Source organism: Nestor notabilis, unplaced genomic scaffold (genome assembly GCF_000696875.1).
Source record: "Nestor notabilis isolate BGI_N333 unplaced genomic scaffold, ASM69687v1 scaffold2461, whole genome shotgun sequence".
Taxonomy (NCBI): Eukaryota; Metazoa; Chordata; class Aves; order Psittaciformes; family Psittacidae; genus Nestor; species Nestor notabilis.
In genome coordinates, this window is record NW_009914101.1 from 310,699 (window position 1) to 322,643 (window position 11,945).

General features: G+C 39.4%; 1 protein-coding gene across 1 annotated transcript in view; it reads left to right on the forward strand.

Annotated features, from left to right (window-relative positions):
• The window catches only part of AFF2 (AF4/FMR2 family, member 2), a gene marked incomplete at its 5' end in the record, with an annotated part of 236,281 nt that extends 224,781 nt beyond the window's left edge, over positions 1-11,500 (forward strand). The window contains 5 exons of the mRNA XM_010023482.1: positions 44-107; positions 4,169-4,305; positions 7,608-7,679; positions 8,044-8,137; positions 11,447-11,500. Coding sequence (XP_010021784.1) covers positions 44-107; positions 4,169-4,305; positions 7,608-7,679; positions 8,044-8,137; positions 11,447-11,500 — 421 coding nt within the window. The remainder of the gene's footprint in view (positions 1-43; positions 108-4,168; positions 4,306-7,607; positions 7,680-8,043; positions 8,138-11,446) is intronic.
• Between the last annotated feature and the right edge of the window lie 445 nt (positions 11,501-11,945).

Sequence of the window (11,945 nt, forward strand, 5' to 3'; positions counted from 1 at the left end):
GTATGAAAATGAAGACTTGAAATAATTGATTTTGTCTCTTTAGGCTTCACAATGCGGATTATTATATGCAGGAGGCTAAGAAGCTAAAGCATAAAGCAGATGCATTGGTAGGTTGCCGTGGGGGATTTTTGTCTCTTTCCAGCATGGAACTGGGTATTACAAAAACGTCCATTCTGAATGTCATCTAAAGTCTCAGAAACCAAGAGAACCCTGCAGCTGGCTAAAGCATGCTTCAGGTTGTACTTCATAAATACACTGTCCACAGCAAGTCAAACCCTGAGCACCATTCCTAGCCTTTAACAATTCATTCCCCCCAAAAAAAGAAGCTCCTTACAATAGTTGGTATCTCTTCCAAGGAGGTGTAACAGTTATGCTGTTTATGTAGGATGTAAGATAATTTCATGGAAGATGATGTGTATCTGAAACTTGTTTTCCTATTCACTTTGAGCCTAAACCAAGTGTGTTGAAATATTCCATTACAGAAAGTTAAGAAAAGCAGATCACTCTCCACCCCATTATCTTGTGGTAAAACTGTTTGATATTTCCAATCCAATTGTTTAAAATTTGCAACAATTGGTTTTTAAATAGTACATTCATTTTTATTGCATGCTTTTAGGCTGGTAAATACTCAACACACTACTTCCCAAAAAATTTTGCAATGAGGTAGTTCAATGCTGGAAAAGGTTTTTATCTCATTTTACCCCAGATGAAATTCCAGTAAGATTGACCTAATTTTGCAAAGTGTTTTGATTTTGATAAAACTACTTAATCTGACAGACTATCATAGCTTGTTCAGTCCAAGCTATTGCTAGCACTGAAGTGCCTTTAATAGCCATTTGCTTTGTAGGCAGGGACTTTGCTCCTGTGTGCTACATACAGTACTGAACAGCAGCTCATTTAGGTAGGCTTAGTGGAACTTGACTCTTCTATTTATTTAAAGTAAGATGTCTAAAATGGAGTGTAACCATTCACTTTACCCCTCAAAATCACAACTGAAAAATAACTGGGTGATTGTTCACCTCTCGCTTTATTATTTGGCGGCATGGGGGGGTTCCATGCATATTTTATCATTCCACATCAGAGATTTTGTTCTTGGAAATGAGTGTTTGTCATAAAAAACCAAACCAAACCAATCACATGCTATGTTTCTAAGCACCAAAAAAAGAAATTAAATTAAAATGGCTTTCCCTCTGCTGTCAGTGAGCTGAAAGAGAGTTGATCTGTCAAACTGCCTGTTTCCGCTTTCCAGGCTGCCTTTTGACTTGGGGCACGGTGTTACCGAGTGTGTTTTCAGTGGGAGGTGGGTTCAGGTTTTTGGCAGCCTGCCGTGGCTGTCAGTAAGTGAGCAGTCATCCCTCCCGACACGTCCAGTTGCAGGAGGTGGCCTGCACTGATGCCTGCAGCCTGGCTCAGCAGAGCATGTTCAGCCAGAGCCCTGACATCTGCATGCCGGAAGGGCTGGCAGCAGCAGACTGACACCTCCCACAGCTGATTGACCTTTAAAGAAAATACACATGGTTCTGGCACAGGGATGCCTGCTCCACGCTAGCAAATATTTACAGGCTCAGGCTCCTGATGATCTCAACATGCTATGTCAATCCACTTCCCTCCACAGCCTGATGCACTAAGAAAGCGTTGACCTGTCTCCCATCCTCTTACCTTTGACTATGCCTTGCGGAGTCGGGTGTTTCTGAAGCAGAACTAAGAGGAGCAGGCACAGCACATCACACTGCTGCCTGCAGGCAGGCCTTGCCTGTCGCATGGAGTTTGACACCCCGAGTGCTCTTACAGGAATGTGGGGCCATACGCTACAACACAACTTGTTGGCAGACAGAAATACCCATGAACAAAGTATCTGCTTTTTCTTTCCACTGTTTAGGTCTTGACTTCTTTTTTTTTTTATCCCAACCCAATACAGCTGCACACAAATTATCTCCATGTAACACATTTGCTGTGCAATCCCGTAGCGTTAGTTGTCCTATGGAAACAATTGCTTCTGGTTACTTGGTGCTGACATGACAAAGCACACACAGCATTGAAAGATGTGTTGCAGTGGCTAGAAAGATAATGCATGTGACCTCAGAATGTGTCAGCAAATGTTAATGGGATTTGTGGCAGTGCTCTTCCTGAGCTTGTGTGGAAAATAGATGTCTGGTGAAGGGCAGGCTCGGGGAAGAGTGGCTGCTGGGCGGAAAAGGTCCAGGGGGTGCTGGTCGACAGAGCTGAGCGTGAGCCAGCTTGTGCCCAGGCATCCTGGCCTGTGTCAGCACCAGTGTGGCAGCATGGCCGGGCAGTGATCATCCCCCTGTACTCGGCACTGGTGAGGCTGCGCCTCTAATAGCGTGTTCAGTTCTGGGCCCCTCACTACAAAAGAGACATGAGGTGTTGGAGTGGGGCCAGAAAAGGGCAACAAAGCTGGGGAAGGGTCTGGAGCACAAGTGTGATGAGGAGTGGTTGAGGCATGGGGGGTTTAGTCTGGAGAAGAGAAGGCTCAGGGAGGCCCTTATTGCTCTCTACAACTGCCCGGCAGGAGGTTGTAGTGAGGTGGGGTCGGTCTCTTCTCCCAAGGAACAAGCGATAGGACAAGAGGAGACGGCCTCAAGCTGCACCAGGTGAAGTTTAGGTTGGATATTAGGAACAATTTCTTCACGGAGAGGATGGCCAGGCATTGGAACAGGCTGCCTGGGGCAGTGGTGGAGTCACCATCCCTGGAAGCGTACAAAAACCATGTAGATAAGGCCCTTAGTGACATGGTTTAGTGATGGCCTTGGCAGTCCTGAGGTAATGGTTGGACTTAATGATCTTAAAGGTCTTTTCCAACCTGATTCTATGATTTTGTGTCTTATGGGAGTGACCCCAGGAAAACCTATGTTTGTCTGGGTGGCAGTAAGGAATCGGCTAATGTGGATGGGCTGCTGCAGCGGCAGCTGACTGTAGCATATGGAAGAGATCTTGGAGACCTCACTCTGTTCTCAGCTGAGCCGTGATGAGCTGGAGGAATTCCACCTACTCAGCTGGAGTCAGCGTGGAGCAAAGGGCAGGATCAGATCCTGTTTCTGGCTCAGACTGTGTGTCCGTACTAAATACGCTTGCAGCCACATTCCTTCTTTTTATACCACAAAAAGTAATCTTTGGAAGACTTGAAGCAAGGAATTCAAAGAATATGCTGAGAAGTGGCCATTAGAACAGAGAGAAAATGTTTAGAAATATTTCCCCTTTTGTGGGCATTTAGGTAACAGCTATCAGTTATACAAAGGCTTTGTATATAATCAATGCACAAGAGCAGAACTTCAGATTAAAGGTATGCCAAGGGAACTAGTTAGAACGATTGCTTAGAAGTAGCCACAAAGGCACATATACGGTTACCTTGAACCAATGCTAAATGTTCTGCTTAATATGTTGCTAGGATAGGCTTCCATTTTGTGAATGGAAAACATATGCAGATGCATCAAAAATATTTTGATAGAGACATACAAAGAAATTTTTAAATTATTTAAAGTATATTGGATCTCTTATATCAAATGACACATTAGTAGAATTCTTACATCCAGCTATCAAAAATTGAAAATGTTAAATACTGTTATAAAATACTTACTATAAAAATGTCATATATAATATTCATTACACATAAAAGAAGAAATCAGTATGTCTAAGTCAGTTTAATCACAACCATTATGAGGACTAAAACCTTTCGCAATAAAATCCTAGTAAAATAAAATATTTAGCAGTGCTATATTTTCTCCCTTTTTTTTCTGCTCTTTCGATCATCACATAAGTGATGAGGTTTTTTTTTTGGTCAGCAGTTAACAGAATGTGATGTCTGACAAGTGATATGGTTGTAGCTTGACATTCACACTTAGTTCAGATATCGAGGAGGAATACCAATTTGTTCAGACATGCTTACTGTCCCTCACTGCCTGTATAAATCCTATAAATCCATGCGTGTCAATGGACATACACTGACTTTCCTCTGTGGAGCTTTGGGCCATATACTACCTGAAAAGGTTTGGTGAAAACATAGCCCCCTGCCTTAATTACTGTATGAGTTCATTTGTAACTACCAGCGTCGCTTTGCTTTCATCCTAATGCTAGTGTTGCTTTTATAATGATCTGTCTACCTAGAAGTTAAAGCTGAGGGATTTTCTTGATGGTGTCATTCCCATTTCAGCTGGAGAAGTTCGGCAAAGCAGTGAATTATGCTGATGCTGCCCTCTCCTTCATCGAGTGCGGGAATGCTATGGAGCGAGATCCATTAGAAGCTAAATCTCCATACACCATGTACTCAGAGACTGTGGAACTCATCAGGTTAATGTCCTTTCTGTGATCATTTTCATCATCTCATTTCAGACATAATTAGAACCTGCTATGTTTTAAAAAATACCATTTCGACATATTAATGATTTGTCCAAGGCATCTTCATCTCAGAAGTCATCATAATTAGTTCTTGCCATTTTATTAATGTCATGGAAAATTTATAATTGATGGACACTGCTTTTATAAATTATCCCCTTTAGAGGTTATAATGTGAGTGTTATAATTTGCAATATTCATAAAATTAAAATTGAAATGTAGTGGGTGGAAGTAAAGTATAGTAATTTCACTGTTTGGCAATGACACTTGTCTTTTAAAAGGTGTAGTTTTATAATTCAAAACATTAAAGTGAGTCTATCAGGATTTCTATTACAAACCCTGTTTTTAGAGGTTTATAACTTGGCTGTTAAAAAAATAAAAAAAGCTGAAACTTGGCACGTAAGATGATAGTGAAGAAGCTTTCTGCAAGTATTGTATTAAGGAAGTATATTTTTTAATGTTAAAGGAATGTGAACCAGCTGAATTAGTTTAAATACAGTTTTGTAGGCTTACAATATGGATGAGAGAGCTTTAGTTTACTAATAAAATCTCTGAATTATTATTTCAAAAATCTGCTACTATTCCCTGTAGCTCTTTCATAGTCTTGGCTCTGTAGAAATAATGATCCTGAGTAAAAAAAAAAAAACTTGTTTGCTTTACGTGCACAAATTACCAAAGTGAAATCAAGCAGGATTGAATTTACCTCTAAGTAGAACAACAGGATTTTTCCTCTTCGCTGTTATGCACCTTTGCTTTCTCCACTGTGTGCTGGGAATATCACCATTACTGTCACTGTAATTACTGGCAGTTTACACAGAAGAAAGAAAAGGAGGCAAATCAAGCCCTAAATGTTTGATTTTTAATATGACAGAGGTGTTTTTTTAACATGCCAGGTTAGCTATTGGGGACTGCCAAAAATAATGCATGTTTTATGTTCTGAGTAAGCAGGTATTTACATAATAAAATGTATCACGTCTTAAGAAGCTCTTACTCTCAGGTAAATAATACACTTGTTAAATATTTAAAACCATGTTTTTACATTCTACACTTCATAAAGAAAAAAAGAAACTCTGAAGAGATTACTTAGCACAAAAAAAAATATGTTCACTCAACATTCAGGACCCAAGTTAAACTCTCGAGGGCAGAAGGCTTAAGAAAAGGAGCTGTCTACCTCTGCCTGTACTCTGACAGTGAACAGCACAGTACTTTGTGTCCTGAACTACATAACTACAGTTGTATGGCAGGATAAATTGTATTTAAAGAAATATTCTTTAAAGAAGTGAGAGCTGCTTCATAGGAGCCCACATGTATCTTTATTTTTAAGAAAACCACATGGCACAGTTGAAAATGTTCCTCAGCCCAGCATTCTGTCTGTTCAGAAGTGGATGGACTAAATATCTTCATTCATTCAAGAGCCACACCACATGCACCACTTAACTGAGAGAATGGCAGTCCTAGGAGTAGCTGACAAATGGGTGATACCTGCAGCTCCCTTTGTGTAAACTGGTGCTGGATGGAGTCAGCTGCATGTGTGGCTGCATCTTGGAGCAACTGGCACTCCTCAGCATAAGCAGCCCCACTGCCTTGATCCTCCCTCCAGGACCTGAATCAGCACAATTCTGGTGCAGGCTCCATGACAGATAGACCTTGGCAGAGAAGCAGCACCTGAACTGCTTTTGGATTGCTTTTTGAGCTGCTTTTGGCTCTAGAAAAATCTGGAGGACTTTGTTATAGTAGATCTCCAATTTCTAAATAGTTAAAGTCAGGTGAGATTAATTCCACCGCCTGCCATCAAAGGTAGAGGTCTGCTTACCAACTCTTCTATTCAGCATCTTGTGGGCAGCCAGTGAGAGACTGATTTGCCCATTTAATTGCTATCATTGATCAGACATGATTGCCCAGGTGAGCAGCAGGCTGGTACAGGTTCAATACACTCCATGGACAAATTCACTGCAGCAATGCGCTGCAGTGGGTGCTGAATGTAGAAACCAAGAATGCAACTGTGCACATGCACTTTCTCAACATGGCTTCTAATGTTAACATAGATTTTTTTACTGTGAGATAAGAAATAGGAGTCTTCTCACTTCTACTCCTCCCTTCATCAGAGCTACCATTTGCCCCTTTCGCATTAGCTGTGTCTGCCCTGAGTATCTGCATCAGACACCTATTTGTGAAAGCAAGTGAAGCATCAAGGAAATTGGGAATATCAGAGATCTGACTGTCAAAGGTGTTTCAAAGTTAATGGTAATGCTAAAATCCCTAATGTAGCACTGAAAATACCAGAAACATACTTATTTGTGTTTGATCAGATTTATTCAATATGACTGGAACAACAATACAAAAGAGCAGGTGAGATAGGACATGGAGGAAGCACATGAGGTGCTGTGCTACAGCTGCAAGCAGGGGGCTGATGATTGGGGTGGTGGGAGGAAGGCAGAGTGAGAGCAGCACTGCCTGCCTGCACTCCATTACCTCCTTGTAAATGAGAACTCATCAAGACTGCCTGAGATACCTTAAAACTTTCTTACGCAACGGTGAACCCTATTACTGATTATAACACAAGTACCTGTGAAATTGCATTAGGGCTCAGAACAATGGTTTTATGCGATGAATTGATTTTCAAGAGACTAAATGCATGGAGTGGAGTGTGCTCAGTTAAAGGGGGAAAAAAAGAGAGGAGGTAGAAATACTCAATCTTTGGTGATCCAGATGTTGGACAGCAGCAATTAAATAGAGAGGGAAGACCAAGTACGCAGGACTTATAAATTAATTGACCCAAGACTTTAAAAAACTGTGAACGAGACCTTTCCTGTATTTGAAACCATTTTATATATTAAATATATTAAAAGCTTTGAGGAAGCATTTTTGAGAAGAATTTTGAAGGTATTATTCAATATTATATAAAACCTTATTATATATTACTCTTCAGTAGAAGGCCAAGATCATACGCTTCTGTCCAACACTCATCACAAATGTTTACAGGACCCAGCCTAGATGGCTGGATACAATATCATTAATATGTCCAAAGATAGTTTACCTCATTTGTCCAGAAAATGGGTTGATGATGTACTTTACCCCTTCAGATTTTAAGTACTGCTTTCTGTTGAATTTTACATGGATCTCATCATTACAGAATGACGTGGCCTTTTGCACTTGGAGAAGAGTATCTATGTGTGGCTGATACTTTTTAGAGTGTCACTAGTGTTCTTGGAAACACCTTAACTCTCAATTTCTTCTCCCTTCACCTTTCTGACAAGGTATGCAATGAGACTCAAGAATTTCACAGGCTCTTCTGCCACAGAAGGGGACAAGAAATTAGCAGTTTTATGGTAAGTCCCATTGCGACAATGAGAGAAGCAGCTAAAATCTTAAGGAGGACTTTAAAAGTACTGAATTACTTAAGCAGCTTACAGAAGATCATTATTCTTGTTTTCCATTAAACTATTAAAGGATAACTAATGGATTGCTTCAGCAGCTGACTAAACATTTATTCTTCTGATTTATACTCTTATCAAGATGGGATTTTAATGCTTTTGACCACTTCTTTTTTCTTTCTCCATTTGCTTGTGTTTCAAAATCTAACCTTAGAACAGAAACTGCAAAATATAGGTCAGCATTTTTGGGTTCTTTTTTTACAGTTTATAGGTTTCATTAAGCAATGGAATTAACATAATCCTTTCGTAATTACCACAGCTACCGATGCTTATCACTTCTCTACTTGAGAATGTTTAAACTAAAGAAGGACCATGCTATGAAGTACTCCAGATCTCTGATGGAATATTTTAAGGTAATCTTTATGCTGCTTAATTTATTGATGTGAAATGAAATTCATACCAGCACTGAGAGCTCTCACAAGTATAAGTGTGTTACTTAAAAGTTCCACATTTAACCTCTCCCCTGGGAAATGCAGGCAGGATGGCTGCCAGGCAGTGGGGACAGAAGTGATTTGGGGGATTTTTGGATTAGTCACTTGATTCAAAGGACCATATTCAGTAATTCTACTAAAATAACATTATTCTCAACACCATGTAATGTTTATGCAAGTTTCTGTAAAGGAAACTGATTCTTCCAAGATTTCAATGTGCAAGTGATTAGGAACTGACCCCCAGTGAACCATAATAAAGCAATTATTTAGGCTTTAGTTAGTTAAATGTAGATTTTAAATTCAGTGAGATTTGCTGAAGCTTATTGCAGACTCAGAGATTTCTCCTTTTATTTCTGTGGAACTTCAACTCGTCTTATCTACATACGGAAAGTTTGCCTTTACCTTGAAATCGAGTGAAGATCAGCTGATTGTCATCACTCGGTGATGTTTTCCTTTACCTTCTTAAATGATGTTAAAGAATGACAAATCCTCACAATCCCTAAATTAAGAGAGAAACAATCTTTCTTCAGCTCTGCTAAGGTTTTGATATTTGTATTTTCCTGGTTAATGCTGTTTGAAGCATACATTAATTTTTGTACTTTGTTACTACATATTGTTCTACAATTCTGTAATTACACTGGTTTGTCAGCCCATCAGTCTTTTTTTTTGTTGTTGATTTTGTCAGCCTCTGTGAATTTGTTCCAGGCTTTGACATATTGGTACTGCAAACCAGTAAAACTTTTAACACTGTACTTCTAATATTTTAATGTTAATGGTGATGAAATGGTCCTTCAGCTGCTAAACTTCAGTACTATCATAGTACCACCACTTAGTCCTGACTTCCCTGGTGACCTCTGTGTGTAACTTCAGTAATATCACTCCTTAATGTATGCTTAAATTGAGGCTCTCTTGAAGTCATTAGGAGTGTATCTGTTGTACTCACAGAGTTTTTAGTCAGGGATTTGCACAACAAATTCAATTTTAACTAGACATACCTATAGCTTCAGCATTTACCTGTAATGTATTTCATCCACTTCAGGTTTTATCCTGGATGAATGTAGATTGTCTCTTAAAAAAAAAAGTTGTCAGACAAATCATTTGATAAACATTTTCTGCAGAAAGTAATGATTTCTTGAGGGGGTAAAGGGGATTCTTCTTCTGTGCAACAAAATACAATGAAGAACATAATACTACCCCCTGCCTAAGACCCTTTTACTGTATCCACACAGAGAAAATGTCTTTTAATGTAAATGAAAATGAGAGAACAAAAAATTGAAACATAATAAAATAGACAAATCAGGAATGCTGGTTTTAGGTATCCAATTGAAGTTGAGTATTTCAGCTAATGTTACTGTGTATATGCTATAGGCACTGTAACTCATTTCCTAGAAGTAGTGTTTAAGTGTATACAGATTATATGTTCAGGATTTTTTTTGTAGTAAAGGAACAGGAGAAAAGAAAAGAATGGAAGCTATTAACTACGTATTAGTTTTGTATTGCTGCACAATGTTCTCTGTGTTCACTAGCGAGAATCTGTAATACAAATGAAATAGATTAACTGTTTGAATAGAGTTGTTATTCAAGATTTTACACAATTTTAACTGTGAAAAGCAGCCCACTGTTTACAGCAGAACTGGAGAGGAATTTTTTGGCAGAATTGTTCTTCATATTCTTCCTCGCAAAATGCCGCTTTGTCCAAATTGAAACCATTTGTGGGAAATACTGGTTCTGATTAATTTCCAATTGAGAGTTTCAAATTGGTATTTTTTACATCTCAAAACAGAAAATAACCATTAAATCATAAAAGTAGTTTGAAATTTAGAGACAACTTGGAGTAAAATACAACTAAAATGATAAATTCTTAAACTTGAAATCAAACTTTGTAAGATTAGCAGAAGTGGCATCCTTCAATGCAGTTCAACTAGAAGTGTGAGGAAGATTTTTATGTTTTTGGAAATGTGTTGTCAATAGTCATTGGCGAAGCTATTCAAATAATTTCATTGTGGAATAACTACCTCCAGTTGAGAACTAATCTTAATCTTGACAGAGCTTGTATTTGTCTCCAGATACTGTTAGGAACAATCCCCAGACAGTAGATACTAACATCAAAGCTGCTTCTTCACCCCTGAAGACTTTCCAGGGGTGTTTAGGATCTCCCTCTTTCTTATATAGGAGTGGGTGGCAAAAATACACACTACCCGTGCTATGTACTGCAAAACACTCCATTTCATCTTTAGTGAAACAAGTGGCATGTTTATAGGAACATACAGGCAAGGCCAGTATCATAGTTTGGGCAGTATTTTCTGGTTTGGTTAATTAGCAAGTATAGCTCTGTTTTAGAAATCAAGGGTAGGATTTTGCTCCCAGAGTCAGCTGCATGACCCTGGGCCATGCCCTGGGCTGCTCTGTGTTCCTGTGAATCTCTGCACCTCATGTAAAATAGTGATTACAGTAACCAGATGAATATTGTAATAATGATGTAATCCTTTGCAGAGAACTTGTAAAATTTGGTTGAATTCTCTCTGTTTGTGCTGACTTCTTTGCATGGGAGCTCAGAGTGATTGTTTTCAGAAAGCACACATAGATAGCTTCAGCCCTGATACTACCACTTTTTTTCTGGGAACTAAGTAAGATACCACCCAGTCTGAGCAAGACTGGAAAAATCTGGACTTTATTGTTGCCAGACAGTCTTTTTGTACAGGGTTGCACAAGGTGCTATACAGACGTGAAAGACAATGAGTAAGCAGGTAAGGAAAGTCAATTTGTGCAAATAAAATACATAAAACTAAGGGCACTCAAGCAGATCCTTACTAGAAGTTTTATTTCTACTACTGTATGAATCCCAAGCCACCTTCCCTAAAAACTTGGGAGGGATTAATTTCATTAAGGCATCAACCCAAATTCTTTTTGTTGCTTGTTAAAAGATTGAAGGTTCCCCTAAAGATAACAAGTCATTGTATAAGTTTCAGTGGTAATTAAGCCGCTTCTTTGTGAACTACATCTGCTTTTACTGGAACTTTACTGTATTCCCTCTTTGATTAAGTGAGTTTCAAGATATTGGTTGGAACCTACCAGTCATGCACCAGCCACTTAGTTATGGGACTGACGTGCAGAGCTGTTCTGCTATATGCACTGTAGCTCTTGCAAAGAAAATGGGGAGTCTTGAGCTTACATCATCAGTATTCATGTACTTGCATCACCTTTATTTACGTTTTGGTTTTGTACTTACAGAACTCTTCAAAAGCCTCACAGGCCCCCTCACCTTGGGGCGGCAATGGAAAGTAAGTATTTTCTGCTGAGTACTTCTGTCCAGGGCCGGGGGGTAAATGCTTTGGTGCCTTTAAAGGCAGAGGACGGGCCATGACACCGTGGTTTTGGAGCCACAGGTATGTTTCAGATATGTAGCAGCTTGAAAACCTTCTTCTGGCTACAGAACTGATGTTTTTGCTGCCTTGGGCTTGTGGGGTGAGGGGCTCCCACTGGGCTAAGTCAGGTACCCATGTTAGCCATCCAGTGTGGCTGGGAAGGAAGAGCTGAAACAAACCTTCATCTCTGTGCAAAGCCCCCTTAAGTCTAATATCAGCCATGGTGGGTCTGTGCTGAATTCTTTGACAGTTTGCTTCTCGAGCCAAATGAAGGCCATAAAAATATCTGTTAATTAGCTAGCAAGTACCATGTCATTTCAGGAAGCCAAAGTAAAGTTAACCTTCATTGCAATGATTTTTCAATG